Source organism: Somniosus microcephalus, chromosome 15 (assembly GCF_052327205.1).
Source record: "Somniosus microcephalus isolate GS21.2 chromosome 15, FLI_Smic_1.0, whole genome shotgun sequence".
In the NCBI taxonomy this organism is placed as follows: Eukaryota; Metazoa; Chordata; class Chondrichthyes; order Squaliformes; family Somniosidae; genus Somniosus; species Somniosus microcephalus.
Window position 1 is genome coordinate 1,097,486 of NC_141001.1, and position 21,607 is coordinate 1,119,092.

At 47.1% G+C, this 21,607-nt stretch overlaps 1 protein-coding gene across 2 annotated transcripts in view; it reads right to left on the reverse strand.

Annotated features, from left to right (window-relative positions):
* Nucleotides 1-1,424: 1,424 nt before the first annotated feature.
* Nucleotides 1,425-21,607, reverse strand: part of fbxo3 (F-box protein 3) — a 52,773-nt gene continuing 32,590 nt past the window's right edge. The window contains exons 9-10 of one of the 2 annotated variants that reach the window (XM_086007449.1): nucleotides 19,091-19,229; nucleotides 5,604-5,730 (exon numbers count right to left, since the gene is read on the reverse strand). In XM_086007449.1, the coding sequence (XP_085863575.1) occupies nucleotides 5,696-5,730; nucleotides 19,091-19,229 (174 nt within the window). In that variant the 3' untranslated portion in view covers nucleotides 5,604-5,695. Of the gene's footprint in view, nucleotides 5,731-19,090; nucleotides 19,230-21,607 lie in introns of both variants that reach the window. The other variant, XM_086007450.1, reaches the window with a different exon arrangement.

A 21,607-nucleotide genomic window follows, 5' to 3' on the forward strand; every position in this document is an offset into this window, starting at 1 on the left:
GAGCCCAGTCTCTCCAGCAGGGTGATCCGAGCCCAGTCTCTCCAGCAGGGTGATCCTGGCCCAGTCTCTCCAGCAGGGTGATCCGGGCCCAGTCTCTCCAGCAGGGTGATCCGAGCCCAGTCTCTCCAGCAGGGTGATCCGGGCCCAGTCTCTCCAGCAGGGTGATCCTGGCCCAGTCTCTCCAGCAGGGTGATCCGGGCCCAGTCTCTCCAGCAGGGTGATCTTGGCCCAGTCTCTCCAGCAGGGTGATCCGAGCCCAGTCTCTCCAGCAGGGTGATCCGGGCCCAGTCTCTCCAGCAGGGTGATCCTAGCCCAGTCTCTCCAGCAGGGTGATCCGAGCCCAGTCTCTCCAGCAGGGTGATCCGAGCCCAGTCTCTCCAGCAGGGTGATCCGAGCCCAGTCTTTCCAGCAGCCCACTTGAATGGCACTCCATCCACCAACAACTTGTATTTATATAGCGCCTTTAACACAGTAAAACATCCCAAGGTGCTTCACAGGAGCATTATCAAACAAATTTGACACCGCGCCACATATGGAGATATTAGGGCATATGACCAAAAGCTTGGTCAAAGAGGTAGGTTTTAGGGAGCGTCTTAAATGAGGAAAGAGTAGAGAAGTGGTGAGGTTTAGGGAGGGAATTCCAGAGCTTCGGGCCTAGGTAGCAGAAGGTACGGCTGCCAATAGTGGAGTGATTAAAATTGGGGATGCTGAAGATGCCAGAATTGGAGGAGTGCAGATATCAGAGTTGTAGGGCTGGAGGTCCCTCCACCACTGGTGTACCATGGCTGCAGTGTACCCTTTACAAGATAGAGTGCAGCAACTTGCCAAGGTTTCTTCGACAGCACCTCCCAAACCCATGACCTCTACCACCCAGAATGACAAGGGCAGCAGGCACACGGGAACATCATCACCTCCAAGTTCCCCTCCAAGTCACACAGCATCTTGACTTGGAAATATATTGCCAATCCTTCATTGTCACTGGACCAAAATTCTGGAACTCTCTCCCTAACAGCACTGTGGGACTGCAGCGGTTCGAGAAGGCGGCTCACCATCACCTTCTCAAGGGAAATTAGGGATGGGCAATAAATACTGGCCTTGCCAGCAACGCCCAGATCCCAAGAACGAGTTTTAAAAAATAGTACGGGATAATCAGTTTCCCATCGATCACCTGTAGGATACGCCTCCCACACTCCCATTGTAGGAGAAAGGGGAGGCTGAGGGAGGTCAAGGGAAGAACTGGGAAATGAATTAGGACTAGGATTTGGTGCAAAAGAGTCACCACATATCAGGCAATAGCCCTCCTCTTCCATCTTGTTCAGTGGTTTCAGAAATGTCTTGACGTTGAGACATGTATGTAGAAGAGCACAGCGAGTCCTGGAGTTTACACCCTTTGATCAGACCCAGGGAAAGCAAGGAAGCTCAGGTTTCATTTCAGACTGCAAATCCATTTAATTCAATAAAGCAGATTCAGTACAACAAACTTGAAACAAGTGAATTAAAAAAGAGACCTCACACAAACTTTGGTGTGCATGCCTCCCTGGGAAACACGCATATCACTGAGAAACTGCGGCTCAAAGGGCAGCCTATCCCATCGCCCCCATCCCGCATGCCTTGCTGACTCACACAGGGATCCCATTGAGCAGGTGCCATTGAACCCAATTCTGTGTACACGGCCGCACTTTCCACCAGGGTGCGAGAGGGAAGGGGGTTAGGGTGGGCTGTGACTGAATTGCTGGTTGAAATTATTTGATTTCCTTGTGCTAGGTGACAATCCTCAAGGATTAAACCTGGGGCCTTACCGCTTCTGCAAGCTACGTCCCTCCACGGGTAGTACATCAATGGACAATTCCCCAATCAGCACTGTCCTTAGATACCATCCCCCAATCAGTATTCCCCTAGTTACCATTCCCCAATCAGTATTCCCCTAGTTACCATTCCCCAATCAGTATTCCCCTAGTTACCATTCCCCAATCAGTATTCGTTACCATTCCCCAATCAGTATTCCCCTAGTTACCATTCCCCAATCAGTATTCTAGTCACCATTCCCCAATCAGTATTCTAGTTACCATTCCCCAATCAGTATTCTAATTACCATTCTCCAATCATTATTCCCCTAGTTACCATTCCCCAATCAGTATTCTAGTTACCATTCCCCAATCAGTATTCTAGTTACCATTCCCCAATCAGTATTCTAGTTACCATTCCCCAATCAGTATTCTAGTTACCATTCCCCAATCAGTATTCTAGTTACCATTCCCCAATCAGCATTCTAGTCACCATTCTCCAATCAGTATTCCCCTAGTTACCATTCCCCAATCAGTATTCTAGCTACCATTCCCCAATCAGTATTCTAGCTACCATTCCCCAATCAGTATTCCAGTTACCATTCCCCAATCAGTATTCTAGTCACCATTCCCCAATCAGTATTCCCCTAGTTACCATTCCCCAATCAGTATTCTAATTACCATTCTCCAATCATTATTCCCCTAGTTACCATTCCCCAATCATTATTCCCCTAGTTACCATTCCCCAATCAGTATTCCCCTAGTTACCATTCCCCAATCAGTATTCTAGTCACCATTCCCCAATCAGTATTCTAATTACCATTCTCCAATCAGTATTCCCCTAATTACCATTCCCCAATCAGTATTCCTCTAGTTACCATTCCCCAATCAGTATTCTAATTACCATTCTCCAATCATTATTCCCCTAGTTACCATTCCCCAATCAGTATTCTAGTTACCATTCCCCAATCAGTATTCTAGTTACCATTCCCCAATCAGTATTCTAGTTACCATTCCCCAATCAGTATTCTAGTCACCATTCTCCAATCAGTATTCCCCTAGTTACCATTCCCCAATCAGTATTCTAGCTACCATTCCCCAATCAGTATTCTAGTTACCATTCCCCAATCAGTATTCTAGTCACATTCCCCAATCAGTATTCCCCTAGTTACCATTCCCCAATCAGTATTCTAGTTACCATTCCCCAATCAGTATTCCTCTAGTTACCATTCCCCAATCAGTATTCTAGTCACCATTCCCCAATCAGTATTCCTCTAGTTACCATTCCCCAATCATTATTATAGTTACCATTCCCCAATCAGTATTCCTCTAGTTACCATTCCCCAATCATTATTATAGTTACCATTCCCCAATCAGTATTCCCCTAGTCACCATTCCCCAATCAGTATTCTAGTCACCATTCCCCAATCAGTCTTCTAGTCACCATTCCCCAATCAGTATTCCCCTAGTTACCATTCCCCAATCAGTATTCTAATTACCATTCTCCAATCAGTATTCCCCTAATTACCATTCCCCAATCAGTATTCCTCTAGTTACCATTCCCCAATCAGTATTCTAATTACCATTCTCCAATCATTATTCCCCTAGTTACCATTCCCCAATCAGTATTCTAGTTACCATTCCCCAATCAGTATTCTAGTTACCATTCCCCAATCAGTATTCTAGTTACCATTCCCCAATCAGTATTCTAGTCACCATTCTCCAATCAGTATTCCCCTAGTTACCATTCCCCAATCAGTATTCTAGCTACCATTCCCCAATCAGTATTCTAGTTACCATTCCCCAATCAGTATTCTAGTCACATTCCCCAATCAGTATTCCCCTAGTTACCATTCCCCAATCAGTATTCTAGTTACCATTCCCCAATCAGTATTCCTCTAGTTACCATTCCCCAATCAGTATTCTAGTCACCATTCCCCAATCAGTATTCCTCTAGTTACCATTCCCCAATCATTATTATAGTTACCATTCCCCAATCAGTATTCCTCTAGTTACCATTCCCCAATCATTATTATAGTTACCATTCCCCAATCAGTATTCCCCTAGTCACCATTCCCCAATCAGTATTCTAGTCACCATTCCCCAATCAGTCTTCTAGTCACCATTCCCCAATCAGTATTCCCCTAGTTACCATTCCCCAATCAGTATTCTAATTACCATTCTCCAATCATTATTCCCCTAGTTACCATTCCCCAATCAGTATTCTAGTCACCATCCCCCAATCAGTATTCCTCTAGTCACCATTCCCCAATCATTATTCCCCTAGTTACCATTCCCCAATCAGTATTCTAATTACCATTCCCCAATCAGTATTCCCCTAGTTACCATTCCCCAATCAGTATTCTAGTTACCATTCCCCAATCAGTATTCCTCTAGTCACCATTCCCCAATCAGTATTCTAGTTACCATCCCCCAATCAGTATTCTAGTCACCATCCCCCAATCAGTATTCTAGTCACCATTCCCCAATCAGTATTCCTCTAGTCACCATTCCCCAATCAGTATTCTAGTTACCATTCCCCAATCAGTATTCCTCTAGTCACCATTCCCCAATCAGTATTCTAGTTACCATCCCCCCAATCAGTATTCTAGTCACCATTCCCCAATCAGTATTCCTCTAGTCACCATTCTCCAATCATTATTCCCCTAGTTACCATTCCCCAATCAGTATTCTAATTACCATTCTCCAATCATTATTCCCCTAGTTACCATTCCCCAATCAGTATTCCCCTAGTTACCATTCCCCAATCAGTATTCTAGTTACCATTCCCCAATCAGTATTCTAGTTACCATTCCCCAATCAGTATTCTAGTTACCATTCCCCAATCAGTATTCCCCTAGTTACCATCCCCCAATCAGTATTCCCCTAGTTACCATTCCCCAATCAGTATTCCCCTAGTTACCATTCCCCAATCAGTATTCCCCTAGTTACCATCCCCCAATCAGTATTCCCCTAGTTACCATTCCCCAATCAGTATTCCCCTAGTTACCATCCCCCAATCAGTATTCCCCTAGTTACCATCCCCCAATCAGTATTCCCCTAGTTACCATTCCCCAATCAGTATTCCCCTAGTTACCATACCCCAATCAGTATTCCCCTAGTTACCATTCCCCAATCAGTATTCCCCTAGTTACCATCCCCCAATCAGTATTCCCCGAGTTACCATTCCCCAATCAGTATTCCCCTAGTTACCATTCCCCAATCAGTATTCCCCTAGTTACCATTCCCCAATCAGTATTCCTCTAGTCACCATTCCCCAATCACGACTGCCCTTGGAGTGATTATCCAGCATTCTTCTTCCCAGAATGGCCATCACCCCATCTAAAATTTCTCTTACAACAGCCCCCCTACCCCCATCCCTCCCGCAGTTGGGCACAGGGACATTAGCTGCAAACCATCTTTAAGGTGAGGCACTGCCGTTATCCTCCTCATCGCTGGCTGACTCCATTCCCTATGCAATGCAAATAAGATAGTCAAAGACATAAAAGACAACCTCAGGAATTAACCCGTGGACTTGCTCTACTCATCCAAAGCAGCTTTACGATGAAACCTCAACAATCAAAGGAGTGGAAAGTGCTGGTTTACTGCTGCAAACACCAAATGTGTAAGTGCGTAGAATCCGTCTGAGATCTTATTATTGACAAATGAGAGACATGCTGAATCAAATCAATCATGACTTGTTGGACAGGTGCAGATTAAATTGCTAAAACATAATATGTAGAATCCTGACAGCCCTGGGCAATAGTCTGCAGCAACAGCATGTAGAAAAATCTGCTTTAAAACTGCAGATGGAAAGTTCACTTCAGGTGTGATGTGGGCAACGGCCTAAAGGAGGGAGATTCACAAACATATTGGGATTTCGAAGGTTACTCCTGTCTGCCGGAGGCTCCTCATCCGGGTTGGATGGATCCAGATTGGTCCCTTTCTGTAGAATGCAATAGTAAAAAAGAGAACAGTGTTAATAATTGGATCCATCAGTGTCCAGTAAGCAGCATGAATGACTAATACAGGAGAGGTGAAATGGAGGGACCAAATTACCAATCACCAGTCATATTTCACACTGAGATCACCTGTCATATTCAACGCTGCGATCACCAGTCGTCATATTCCACGCTGAGATCACCAGTCATATTCCACGCTGCGATCACCAATCATATTCCACACTGAGATCACCAGTCATATTCCACACTGAGATCACCAGTCATATTCCACGCTGAGATCACCAGTCATATTCCACGCTGCGATCACCAGTCATATTCCACACTGAGATCACCAGTCATATTCCACACTGAGATCACCAATCATATTCCACACTGAGATCACCAGTCATATTCCACACTGAGATCACCAGTCATTTTCCACACTGAGATCACCAGTCATATTCCACACTGCAATCACCAGTCATATTCCACACTGAGATCACCAGTCATATTCCACTCGGCGATCACCAGTCATATTCCACTGAGATCACCAGTCATATTCCACACTGAGATCACCAGTGAAATTCCACACGGAGATCACCAGTCATATTCCACAGAGACCACTAGTGATATTAAAAACAGCGATCAGTCATATTCCACACTGCGATCACCAGTCATATTCCACACTGAGATCACCAATCACATTCCACACTGAGATCACCAATCATATTCCACACTGAGATCACCAATCACATTCCACACTGAGATCACCAATCACATTCCACACTGAGATCACCAATCATATTCCACACTGAGATCACCAATCACATTCCACACTGAGATCACCAATCATATTCCACACGGCGATCACCAGTCATATTCCACACTGAGATCACCAATCACATTCCACACTGAGATCACCAATCATATTCCACACTGAGATCACCAATCACATTCCACACTGCGATCACGTCATATTCCACTGAGATCACCAGTCATATTCCACAATGTGTTCACTAGACATATTCCACACTGCGATCACCAGTCATATCCCACACTGAGATCCCCAGTCATTTTCCACACTGTCATCACCAGTCATATTCCACACTGCGATCACCAGTCATATTCCACACTGAGATCACCAGTCATATTCCACCCCGAGATCACCAGTTCGGAGCAGGGAGCAGCGAGGTGAGCCCGGTATAAAAACCGGCGCGAGTACCGAGGCCCAACCAGTTCGGAGCAGGGAGCAGCGAGGTGAGCCCGGTATAAAAACCGGCGCGAGGACCGAAGCCCGATTAGTTCGGAGCAGGGAGCAGCGAGGCGAGCCCGGTATAAAAACCGGCGCGAGTACCGAGGCCCGACCAGTTTGGAGCAGGCAGCAGCGAGGTGAGCCCGGTATAAAAACCGGCGCGAGAACCGAAGCCCGATTAGTTCGGAGCAGGGAGCAGCGAGGCGAGCCCGGTATAAAAACCGGCGCAAGTACCGAGGCCCAATCAGTTCGGGGCAGGGAGCAGCGAGGCGAGCCCGGTATAAAAACCGGCGCGAGTACCGAGGCCCAACCAGTTCGGAGCAGGGAGCAGCGAGGTGAGCCCGGTATAAAAACCGGCGCGAGGACCGAAGCCCGATTAGTTCGGAGCAGGGAGCAGCGAGGCGAGCCCGGTATAAAAACCGGCGCGAGTACCGAGGCCCAATCAGTTCGGAGCAGGGAGCAGCGAGGCGAGCCCGGTATAAAAACCGGCGCGAGTACCGAGGCCCGACCAGTTCGGAGCAGGGAGCAGCGAGGTGAGCCCGGTATAAAAACCGGCGCGAGAACCGAAGCCCGATTAGTTCGGAGCAGGGAGCAGCGAGGCGAGCCCGGTATAAAAACCGGCGCGAGTACCGAGGCCCAATCAGTTCGGAGCAGGGAGCAGCGAGGCGAGCCCGGTATAAAAACCGGCGCGAGTACCGAGGCCCGACCAGTTCGGAGCAGGGAGCAGCGAGGTGAGCCCGGTATAAAAACCGGCGCGAGTACCGAGGCCAGACCAGTTCGGAGCAGGGAGCAGCGAGGCACGCCAACTCAGCAGCGGGGAGAGGTGTAAAAAGTAATCAGAGTGTGATGTCACCAGGGAGCAGGTAAGTGATTGGTTGGTGAGTATTTCTCTTTTTTTAAACTTTAACTCTGTAGTTTATAGTTACTAGGGTCTTTTCTGGTGTAGCAGGGACTGTTGGTAGAATATACAAGCGCCTTAGAGATATCTTTAATTGGTGATAGTGAATTAATTTAAATTAATTAAAGGGTAAGTCATGCCAGGAGAGCCCAGACCCGTGTTATGCTCCTCTTGCTCTATGTGGGAATTCAGGGACACTGCCGGTGCCCCTGATGACCACGTGTGCCGGAAATGCATCCAGCTGCGGCTACTAGCAGACCGCATTGAGGCGCTGGAGCTGCGGGTGGATGGGTTGTGGAGCATTCACGATGCTGAGAGGGTCGTGGATAACACGTTTAGTGAGTTGGTCACACCGCAGGTAAGGGCTGCACAGGAAGAAAGGAAATGGGTGACCACCAGGCGGAGCAATAGAAGCAGGCAGGTAGTGCAGGAGACCCCTGTGACCATTCCCCTCTCAAACAGGTATACCGATTTGGATACTGTTGAGGGGGATGACTCACCAGGGGAAGGCAGCAGCAGCCAACTTCCTGGCACTGGGGGTGCTCCTGCTGCCCAGGAAGGGAGGAAAAAGAGTGGGAGAGCAATAGTGGTAGGGGATTCTATAGTAAGGGGAACAGATAGGCGTTTCTGTGGCCGTAGACGTGAATCCAGGATGGTTTGTTGCCTCCCTGGTGCCAGGGTCAAGGATGTCACTGAGCGGCTGCAGGGCATTCTGGAGGGGGAGGGTGAACAGCCAGAGGTCGTGGTCCACATTGGTACCAACGACTTAGGTAAAAAGAGGGATGAGGTCCTGCAGCAAGAATTTAGGGAGCTAGGTGGAAGATTAAAGAGCAGGACCTAAAAGGTTGTAATCTCTGGATTACTCCCGGTGCCACGTGCTAGTGAGTATAGGAATAGGAAGATAGAACAGATGAATGCGTGGCTAAAGGGATGGTGCAGGAGGGAGGGCTTTAGTTTCCTGGATCACTGGGTCTGCTTCTGGGAAAGGTGGGACTTGTACAAGTCGGACGGTTTACACCTGAACCAGAGGGGGACCAATATCCTTGCGGGGAGGTTTGCTAGCACTGCTGGGGGGGGTTTAAACTAACTTGGCAGGGGGATGGGATACAGAGTGGAGCTATAGTAGGGGGTGATTTACAGCCAAATACGGAGGAAAAAACAAGTCAGCTGGGAAGGCAGAGCAAATATGTGAAGGCAAAAGGGAATATGGCAAGGCTGGAAGGCATTTATTTTAATGCAAGGAGTCTTGCAAATAAGGTGGATGAACTGAAGTTGTTGTTGAACACATGGGAGTACGATATTGTTGCTATCACGGAGACATGGTTGAGGGAGGGTCAGGACTGGCAGCTCAATATTCCGGGGTATAGAATCTTCAGGCGAGACAGAGGGGGGTGTAAAAGGGGAGGGGGTGTTGCAATATTAATTAAGGAGTCAATTACTGCTGTAAGGAGGGATGATATATTAGCGGGTTCCTCTAATGAGGCCATATGGGTAGAACTTAAAAACAAAAAGGGGGCAAGCACTTTGCTGGGAGTGTACTATAGGCCCCCAAACAGTCAGGGGGAGATAGAGGAACAGATATGTAGGCAAATCTCAGAAAAGTGCGAAAATAATAGGGGGGTAATAGTGGGGGATTTCAACTTCCCCAATATAAATTGGGATAGTCAGAGTGTGAAAGGCTTAGAGGGTGCAGAATTCTTAAAGTGCATCCAGGAGAGCTTTTTGAGCCAACATGTAGAAAGTCCTACAAGAGAGGGGGCGGTACTGGACCTAATTCTAGGGAATGTAGCCGGGCAAGTGGTGGAAGTGTCAGTAGGAGAGCATTTTGGCGACAGTGACCATAATTCGGTGAGATTTAAGGTGGTCATGGAAAAAGACAAAGACGGCCCGGAAATAATGGTTCTAAATTGGGGGAAGGCCGATTTTAATATGATAAGGCAGGATCTGGCCAAAGTGGGCTGGGAGCAGCTACTTATAGGAAAATCCACATCAAAGCAGTGGGAGACTTTCAGAAGGGAAATAGAGAGTACAACGCCAACATGTTCCTGTAAAGGTCAAGGGTGGGACCAACAAGCAAAGGGAACCTTGGATGACAAGGGATATACAAAAATGCATTAGGAAAAAAAGGGGGGCTTTTGGCAGTTACAAAAGACTAAAGACAGAGGAAGCCCTAGAGGAGTATAAAAAGTGCAGGGGCATACTTAAAAAAGAAATTAGGAGGGCGAGGAGGGACCATGAAATAACACTGGCGAGCAAAATAAAGGAAAATCCTAAGATGTTTTTTAAGTATATTAAGGGCAAGAGGATAAACAGGGAAAGGGTAGGGCCCATTAGGGACCAAAGTGGCAATCTGTGTGTAGAGCCAGATGATGTAGGCAGGGTTTTAAATGAATTCTTTGCATCTGTGTTCACTATGGAGAAAGACGATGTAGACATAGAAATCGGGCAAGGGGACTGTGACATACTTGAACATATTAGCATCGAGAGGGAGGAGGTACTAGCGGTTTTAGCAGGCCAAAAAGTGGATAAATCCCCAGGCCCGGACGAGATGTATCCCAGGCTGTTGTGTGAGGCAAAGGAGGAGATTGCAGGGGCTCTGACACAAATTTTCAGAACCTCTCTGGCCACAGGGGATTTACCAGAGGACTGGAGAACAGCTAACGTAGTACCATTATTAAAGAAGGGTAGCAGGGATAAACCAGGGAATTACAGGCCAGTGAGCCTAACATCTGTGGTGGGGAAATTATTGGAAAAAACTCTGAGGGACAAAATTAGTCTCCACTTGGAGAGGCAAGGATTAATCGGGGATAGTCAGCATGGCTTTGTCAAGGGTAAATCATGTCTGACCAATCTGATTGAATTTTTCGAGGGGGTGACTAGGGGGGTGGATGAGGGAAATGCTGTGGATGTGGTTTACATGGACTTCAGTAAAGCTTTTGACAAAGTCCCGCATAGGAGACTGGTCAAGAAGGTAAGAGCCCATGGGATCCAGGGTGCCTTGGCGCGTTGGATCCTAAACTGGCTGAGTGGCAGGAGGCAGAGGATGATGGTCGAAGGTTGCTTTTGTGACTGGAAGCCTGTGTCCAGTGGGGTACCTCAGGGATCGGTGCTGGGTCCCTTGCTGTTTGTGATCTACATAAATGATTTGGATGAGAATGTAAAAGGTATGATCAGTAAGTTCGCAGATGACACGAAAATTGGTGGGGTGGTAAATTGCGAGGAGGAAAGCCTGAGGCTACAGGACGATATAAACGGGTTGGTCAGATGGGCGGAAAAGTGGCAAATGGAATTTAACCCTGAAAAGTGCGAGGTGATGCATTTTGGACGGACAAATAAGGCAAGGGAATACACAATGAGTGGTAGGACCCTAGGAAGTACAGATGGTCAGAGGGACCTTGGTGTACATGTACATAGATCCCTGAAGGCAGCGGAACAGGTAGATAAGGTGGTTAAAAAGGCATATGGGATACTTGCCTTCATTAGCCGAGGCATAGAATATAAGAGCAGGGAGGTTATGATGGAGCTGTACAAAACGCTGGTGAGGCCACAGCTGGAGTACTGTGTGCAGTTCTGGTCGCCTCACTATAGGAAGGATGTGATTGCTTTGGAGAAGGTGCAGAGAAGATTCACCTGGGATGGAGCGCCTCAGCTATGAAGAAAGACTAAACAGGCTGGGGTTGTTTTCCTTGGAGCAAAGAAGGCTGAGGGGGGACCTGAATGAGGTGTACAAAATGATGAGGGGCATAGATAGGGTAGATAAAGAGGAACTTTTCCCCTTAGTAGGGGGGTCAATAACAAGGGGGCATAGATTCAAGGTAAGGGGCAGGAGGTTTAGAGGGGATTTGAGGAGGAACTTTTTCACCCAGAGGGTGGTTGGAATCTGGAACTCACTGCCTGAAAGGGTGGTAGAGGCAGGAACCCTCACAACATTCAAGAAGCATTTGGATGAGCACTTGAAATGCCACTGCATACAAGGCTATGGGCCAAATGCTGGAAAATGGGATTAGACTGGACAGGGATTGATGGACGGCGCAGACACGATGGGCCGAAGGGCCTCTTTCTGTGCTGTATAACTCGATGACTCTATGACTCACCAGTCATATTCCACACTGATATCACCAGTCATATTCCATGCTGCGATCACCAGTCATATTCCCCACTGAGATCACCAGTCATATTCCACACTGAGATCACCAGCCACATTCCACACAGATTTCACCAGTCATATTCCACACTGAGATCACCAGTCATATTCCACACTGAGATCACCAGTCATATTCCACCCCGAGATCACCAGTCATATTCCACACTGCGATCACCAGTCATATTCCACCCCGAGATCACCAGTCATATTCCACTGAGATCACCAGTCATATTCCACAGAGATCACCAGTCATATTCCACACTGCGATCGGCAGTCATATTCCACACTGAGATCACCAGCCATATTCCACACTGAGATCACCAGTCATATTCCACTGAGATCACCAGTCATACTCCACACTGAGATCTCCAGTCATATTCCACACTGCGATCACCAGTCATATTCCCCACTGAGATCACCAGTCATATTCCCCACTGAGATCGCCAGTCATATCCCACACTGAGATCACCAGTCATATTCCACACTGCGATCACCAGTCATAGTCCAGAGATCACCAGTCATATTCCACATAGACCACTAGTGATATTAAAAACAGCGATCAGTCATATTCCACACTGCGATCACCAGTCATATTCCACACTGCGATCACCAGTCATGTTCCACACTGAGATCTCCAGTCATATTCCACACTGCGATCACCAGTCATATTCCACACTGAGATCACCAATCATATTCCACTGAAATCACCAGTCATATTCCACAGAGATCACCAGTCATATTCCACACTGCGATCACCAGTCATATTACACACAGATTTCACCAGTCATATTCCACACTGCGATCACCAGACATAATAAACACAGCGATCACCAGTCATATTCCACTGAGATCACCAGTCAAATTCCACATAGACCACTAGTGATATTAAAAACAGCGATCAGTCATATTCCACAGAGATCACCAGTCATATTCCACACAGAGATCACCAGTCATATTCCACACTGAGATCTCCAGTCATATTCCACACTGAGATCTCCAGTCATATTCCACACTGCAATCACCAGTCATACTCCACACTGAGATCACCAGTCATATTCCACACTGAGATCACCAGTCATATTCCACACTGCGATAACCAGTCATATTCCACACTGAGATCACCAACCATATTCCACACTGAGATCACCAGTCATATTCCACACTGAGATCACCAGTCATATTCCACACTGCGATCACCAGTCATCTTCCACACTGCGATCACCAGTCATATTCCACACTGACATCACCAGTCATATTCCGCACTGACATCACCAGTCATATTCCACACTGAGATCACCAGTCATATTCCACAGAGATGGGTTGGTCAGATGGGCGGAACAGTGGCAAATGGAATTTAACCCGGAAAAGTGCGAGGTGATGCACTTTGGGGGGACTAACAAGGCAAGGGAATACACAATGAATGGTAAGACCCTAGGCAAGACGGAGGGTCAGAGGGATCTGGGTGTGCAAGTACACAGATCCCTGAAGGCGGCAGAACAGGTGGATAAGGTGGTAAAAAAGGCATATGGGATACTTGCCTTCATTAGCCGAGGCATTGAATATAAGAGCAAGGAGGTTATGATGGAACTGTATAAAACACTGGTTAGGCCACAGCTGGAATACGGTGTGCAGTTCTGGTCGCCACACTACAGGAAGGATGTGATCGCGTTGGAGAGGGTGCAGAGGAGGTTCACCAGGATGTTACCGGGGCTGGAGCGCTTCAGCTATGAAGAGAGACTGGGCAGATTGGGTTTGTTTTCCTTGGAGCAGAGGAGGCTGATTGAGGTGTACAAAATTATGAGGGGCATAGATAGGATGGATGCTGAGGAGCTTTTTCCCTTAGTAGAGGGGTCAATAACTAGGGGGCATAGATTCAAGGTAAAGGGCGGGAGGTTTAGAGGGGATTTGAGGAAGAACTTTTTCACCCAGAGGGTGGTTGGAGTCTGGAACTCACTGCCTGAAAGGGTTGTGGAGGCAGGCATCCTCACAACATTTAAGAAGCATTTGGATGAGCACTTGAAATGCCATAGCATACAAGGCTACGGACCAAATGCTGTAATATGGGATTAGATCAGACAGGGCTTGATGGCCGGCGCGGACACGATGGGCCGAAGGGCCTCTAGCCGTGCTGTATAACTCTATGACTCTATGAGATCACCAGTCATATTCCACTGAGACCACTAGTGATATTAAAAACAGCGATCAGTCATATTCCACACTGAGATCACCAGTCATATTCCACACTGAGATCACCAGTCATATTCCACACTGAGATCACCAGTCATATTCCACACTGCGATCACCAGTCATATTCCAGAGATCACCAGTCATATTCCACATAGACCACTAGTGATATTAAAAACAGCGATCAGTCATATTCCACACTGCGATCACCAGTCATATTCCACACTGCGATCACCAGTCATGTTCCACACTGAGATCACCAGTCATATTCCACACTGCGATCACCAGTCATATTCCACACTGCGATCACCAGTCATATTCCACACTGCGATCACCAGTCATATTCCACACTGCGATCTCCAGTCATATTCCACACTGCGATCACCAGTCATACTCCACACTGCGATCACCTGTCATATTCCACACTGCGATCACCAGTCATATTCCAGAGATCACCAGTCATATTCCACATAGACCACTAGTGATATTAAAAACAGCGATCAGTCATATTCCACACTGCGATCACCAGTCATATTCCACACTGCGATCACCAGTCATGTTCCACACTGAGATCACCAGTCATATTCCACACTGCGATCACCAGTCATATTCCACACTGCGATCACCAGTCATATTCCACACTGCGATCACCAGTCATATTCCACACTGCGATCTCCAGTCATATTCCACACTGCGATCACCAGTCATACTCCACACTGCGATCACCTGTCATATTCCACACTGAGATCACCAGTCATGTTCCACACTGCGATCACCAGTCATATTCCACACTGCGATCACCAGTCATATTCCACACTGAGATCACTGTTAAATCTGTGAGTTGTTCAAGTAATTAATACTCAGACTTAATCAGTAACAATAAAACAGGTCTTTACTGGTTGGAGGTAGGGACTATACGTAGGTCTTTACTTCATGCCCACAGGCGGGAACTGAGGGGAGATCAGTACCCACAGTACTATTTATACCCCTATGGCCAGGAGTGGTACTGCGTATCACTACGCCCAACAAGTAGTGCAGTCCTGTCCATAGGTTCAAAGTAGCACACATATTACATACACAACATTCCTCCCTTCCTAGCTTTACAGTCATCTCCCCATTTAACATAACGTAATAACATATATACATATATAACTTCAGGTTTACATAACAGAATAACATAGATACATAGATAACTTCATGTCAAAACAGATCACAGATTCAGTCTCTGCGGAAAACAGTTCACAGATTCAATCTCTGTGGTGGAGTCGGTTCACGTTGCTGGAGTGACTCATTCAATAGTCCTTCCATGGATTTAACAGTTTGAACTTCCGAACTGAATTGGCTCCGTTCGGAGGGACCACGTGTGAGATCTGGTAGAGGTAATAATGGTTCAGATGGGTCATCTTCTGTTTCGACTTTTCCTTTTCTGCTTCTTGGAGACTCTCTGGGCTCCATCAGCTGCCAGCTGCATGCGCAGTTCCTCCTTCTCTTCCTCCTTTTTCCGTAGTAGAGCCACCTTCTCCCGATGTTCTGTAGACTTTCGGTGCTCCTCCATGATTTCTGTATGGTGGGAGTCGAAGTTACAAGTTGGGCAGGACAGGACATAGTAATATTCGGTGTCGTCCTGATCTAGGCCAGCGAGAGGGTCTTCTATTTCCTCCATACCCAGCTGGGCGTTAGCCAGCTTTTGTTCCAAGTCCAGACATCTTTCCTGAAGAGACTTCTTCATGCGTACCTCTTCATCCAGCTTTTTCTGGGCTTTCAGCAAGTCGTTTACTAATGACCTCATTTGAGATTTTACTACTTCAACTTCTTTTGGAGATTGATTGATCGGACTATTCAATCCCTCTACCGGAGCAGCTGTTTCAGCGGTCTGTTGTTCTACGTTGACGTGAGTCAGCGTACTTTTGGCATCCAAGGGCTGCTCTGTTGCAGTCATCTCAGTCTGTGTTGCCACCTCAGCTCTTCCAATAACCTTTGAGAGCTCCGAACCCCTTTCGTTTGAATATTGAAGTTCGTGTTCAAGTTTTTCCCATTTCAGAGTCCTGTCCTTCAGCATATGCAGGAGTTGGCTGACCGTTAACTCCTCTGACATCAGACGTTTTGTGTGCTCCTGCTCCATTTTCTCCATCAGCTGCTTCTGTTGTCTTTCCAGATTCTCCAACTCTATATCAAAGAACTCTTTCGTTGCATTCAACTCTTGCTCAAAACGGCGAAGCATTTGTTCTAATTGCTGTTGTAGTTTGAAATGGAGTTGAGTTCGAGCCCGGTGTCCCTCAGAAATGGGCACATCAGTAGACTTGCCAGACTCAGAATCCACAGTTAAACTATGTTGTTGTTGCTCAGTGGAATTCTGTGCTGAAACTTTGTCTTTTGCACCTGAGTTGGGCTTACCATCATCCGTTCCAGAGTCTGGGCCGACTATCTTCACCGAGTTCTCACTCGTTATTGTTTGTAGGAAATGCCAGTCCATATTCATTTTCCTAATCCACTCCCGTCCTAGTAGTGGAGGACCTCCTTCAGATATCACATATAAGTCTTTTATAAGTATATCAAAAGGAAAAGACTGGTGAAAACCAAAGTTGGTCCATTGCAGTCAGATACGGGGGAATATATAATGGGAAATAAGGAAATGGCAGATCAACTAAATGCATACTTTGGGTCAGTCTTTACGAAGGAAGACACAAAAAACCTCCCTGGGATATCGGGAAAAATAGGGACATTGGCAAAGGAGGAACTGACGCAAATCAATATCTCTAAGGATATGGTGTTAAGGAAGCTAAAGGGATTGAAGGTGGACAAATCCCCAGGGCCTGATAACATGCATCCTAGGGTACTGAAGGAGGTGGCCCTAGAGATAGCGGATGCACTAAGGATGATTTTTCAGAATTCATTAGACTCGGGAACAGTACCGATGGATTGGAGGGTAGCTAACGTTACCCCACTATTCAAAAAGGGGGGTAGGGAAAAAGCAGGTAATTACAGACCTGTAAGCCTTACATCAGTTGTGGGCAAAATGCTGGAGTCCATCATTAAGGATGAAATAGCGGAGCACTTAGCAAATGGGGACAGGATAGGACAGAGTCAACATGGATTTACAAAGGGTAAATCGTGCTTGACTAATCTATTGGAATTTTTTGAGGGAGTAACTGGTAGAATAGATGGGGGAGAGCCAGTAGATGTGGTGTACCTGGACTTCCAAAAGGCCTTCGATAAGGTCCCACATAAAAGATTAGCATGGAAAATTGAGGCTCATGGGATAAAGGGGAAAGTTTTGGCGTGGATAGGGAACTGGCTGTCAGATAGAAAACAGAGAGTTGGAATAAACGGCTCATTTTCTGAATGGCAGGCAGTAACAAGTGGGGTACCACAGGGATCTGTCCTGGGCCCCCAGCTGTTCACAATTTACATTAATGACCTGGATCAGGGAGTCGGATGCAGCATTTCCAAATTTGCAGACGACACTAAACTAGGAGGGGGGGTGGGCTCAGAGGAAGAGACCAGGAAGCTCCAGAGCGATTTGGACAGACTGGGCGATTGGGCGGATAAATGGCAGATGCACTATAATGTGGACAAGGGCGAAGTTATCCACCTTGGGTGCAGGAACGGGAGGGCAAATTATTATTTAAATGGCAATAGATTGGGAGAGGGGGAAGTACAGAGAGACCTGGGTGTTCTTGTACACCAGTCACTGAAGGCGAGCATGCAGGTGCAACAGGCGGTCAAGAAGGCAAACGGTATGCTGGCCTTCATAGCAAAAGGGTTAGAATACAGGAACAGGGATACCTTGCTGCAGCTGTACAGGGCACTGGTGAGACCACACCTCGAGTACTGTGTACAGTTTTGGTCGCCTCATCTGAGGAAGGATGTTCTTGCCATGGAGGGGGTGCAGCGGCGATTCACCAGGCTGATACCAGGAATGGCGGGAATGACCTATGAGGAGAGACTATGTAGTTTAGGGATGTACACACTGGAGTTTAGAAGATTGAGAGGGGACCTCATAGAAGTGTATAAAATTCTGACAGGTCTAGACAGACTGGATGCAGAAGGAATGTTTCCCTTGGCGGGTGAGAACAGAACTAGAGGACATAATTTAAGGATAAGGGCTAAACCATTTAGGACAGAGATGAGGGGGAATTTCTTCACTCAGAGAGTGGTGAACCTGTGGAACTCATTGCCACAGAGGGCAGTGTACGCCAGCTCATTAAATATATTTAAGAGGGAATTAGATATATTTCTACGGGCAAAAGGGGTTAAGGGTTACGGAGAGAAGGCGGGGACGGGATACTGAATTAAAGGATCAGCCATGATCTCATCGAATGGCGGAGCAGGCACGAAGGGCCGAATGGCCTACTCCTGCTCCTATCTTCTATGTATCTATGTATAAGTCCATTATTTGACTGTCTTCGCCCTTGTGGACCACTGCAACCTCTATTTTCCCGATGGGGTACACTCTTTGCCCCGTGTATGTTTCCAATATAATCCCCGTATCCTGTAGGGGAATATGTTGGAATAACTTTCCGTAATCTTTCTTATTTATGACCGTCAATGCCGATCCAGTGTCCAATTCCAGTTTTACTTGGACTCCTTCTATCTGAAGAGTGACCCAAATTGTCTGGAGGTCTGCACCCTTACCAGCGTTGAGTACTCTTAAGCTAGCCAGTTCATTACTGCTAGCGTCTGAATCGGACTCCTGTTCGGTCACCTTGTGTACCTTTGCGTATTTTCCTTGCGGTGACTTCTTGTTGCTGGTCTTCTTCGCTGACCTGCATACTCTAGCTATATGTCCAAGCCTACCACAAGTTCTACATTCTTGGTTTTTAAACCAACACTGGTTCTGATCATGCGTTGTCTTTCCACAACGATAACATTTGCCAGAACTCTCACCCAATTTGTGTGCACTGAGCTCCGGTGACCGTAGTTGCATTACTGCCGTGCCTCTCGCTGCGGCTTCGTGTGCTGCTGCCATAGTGACCGCCTTCTCAAGCGTCAGCTCATTCTCCTCGAGCAGTCGCTTTTGTGTATCCTGTTTAAATAAACCACACACAAATTTGTCTCGAAGTGCCTCTGTCAGTCCCGTTCCAAACTGGCAATATTTCGCTAATTTACGCAATTCCAGCAAATATTCAGCATTGCTTTCATGCTGTAGCTGCCTTCTGTCGTAAAATTTAAATCGTTCCGCTAGCATCAGCGGCGTGGGGTTTAGATGATCTTTCAGGACAGTAACAATCTCATCGAACGTCTTATCCGCCGGTTCATCTGGTGATAACAGGTGTTTCAATTGCCCGTATGTCTTCGCACCCATTGAATTTAATAATGTTAGAGCTTTATCTTGGTCACGAATTTTATTGGCCTTACAATAATTTTTTACTCTTTCAACATACATGGCCCAATCTTCGAGGTCACTATCAAAGGTGCTAATATTCCCGTGTTTAGGCATTGTAGATTTGCAATTTCTCAGATTTTATTTTGTTTACTTGTTATCAAAGATGGCGGCTTCCCGCTCTTGCCGTCGTCCTCCGCCCACAAAATGGCGGTTTTCCCGCGCTTGGCGGTCTTCACCCGTCCCCCAACGCCGTCTCCCTTCAGCCCCCGAGTGCGGCCCTTATCTTCGCCGCGATCGCCCGAGTGCGGCCCTTATCAGCGGATGCGATCGCTGGATCGCGAAGCGGCTCTCGGCTCTTATCAGGAGATGCGATCGCTCTGTTGAAACGCCTCCCGCTCGAAGCGGCTCTCGCGCCCTATTCCTCCAGCTCCCCCAGCCCCGTTCGTGCGGCCAACGCGGTCGACTGCCTGTCGCGTCGCTGCCCGGCTCAGACAACGGCTTACCCACCACCAAGCTGGAGAAGAAGCGGACGGTCGCCGATGGAGGCTCCGAGGTCAGGATGTCTTCCAGTGGGGTGGAGAGGGTGGAAACCTCTCTGCAACGTCCTGGCTGTGGACGAAGCTGCCGTGGAGTGACTGCCGCAGGGTCCGAATCAGACTCGTCGCCAGTGTTAAATCTGTGAGTTGTTCAAGTAATTAATACTCAGACTTAATCAGTAACAATAAAACAGGTCTTTACTGGTTGGAGGTAGGGACTATACGTAGGTCTTTACTTCATGCCCACAGGCGGGAACTGAGGGGAGATCAGTACCCACAGTACTATTTATACCCCTATGGCCAGGAGTGGTACTGCGTATCACTACGCCCAACAAGTAGTGCAGTCCTGTCCATAGGTTCAAAGTAGCACACATATTACATACACAACAATCACCAATCATATTCCACTGAAATCACCAGTCATATTCCACAGAGATCATCAGTCATATTCCACACTGCGATCACCAGACATAATAAACACAGCGATCACCAGTCATATTCCACATAGACCACTAGTGATATTAAAAACAGCGATCAGTCATATTCCACACTGCGATCACCAGTCATATTCCACACTGAGATCACCAGTCATATTCCACACTGAGATCACCAATCATATTCCACTGAAATCACCAGTCATATTCCACAGAGATCACCAGTCATATTCCACACTGCGATCACCAGACATAATAAACACAGCGATCACCAGTCATATTCCACTGAGATCACCAGTCAAATTCCACATAGACCACTAGTGATATTAAAAACAGCGATCAGTCATATTCCACAGAGATCACCAGTCATATTCCACACTGAGATCACCAGTCATATTCCCCACTGAGATCACCAGTCATATTCCACACTGAGATCACCAGTCATATTCCACACTGCGATAACCAGTCATATTCCACACTGAGATCACCAACCATATTCCACACTGAGATCACCAGTCATATTCCCCACTGAGATCACCAGTCATATTCCACACTGAGATCACCAACCATATTCCACACTGAGATCACCAGTCATATTCCACACTGAGATCACCAACCATATTCCACACTGAGATCACCAGTCATATTCCACACTGCGATCACCAGTCATCTTCCACACTGCGATCACCAGTCATATTCCGCACTGAGATCACCAGTCATATTCCACACTGAGATCACCAGTCATATTCCACAGAGATGGGTTGGTCAGATGGGCGGAACAGTGGCAAATGGAATTTAACCCGGAAAAGTGCGAGGTGATGCACTTTGGGGGGACTAACAAGGCAAGGGAATACACAATGAATGGTAAGACCCTAGGCAAGACGGAGGGTCAGAGGGATCTGGGTGTGCAAGTACACAGATCCCTGAAGGCGGCAGAACAGGTGGATAAGGTGGTAAAAAAGGCATATGGGATACTTGCCTTCATTAGCCGAGGCATTGAATATAAGAGCAAGGAGGTTATGATGGAACTGTATAAAACACTGGTTAGGCCACAGCTGGAATACGGTGTGCAGTTCTGGTCGCCACACTACAGGAAGGATGTGATCGC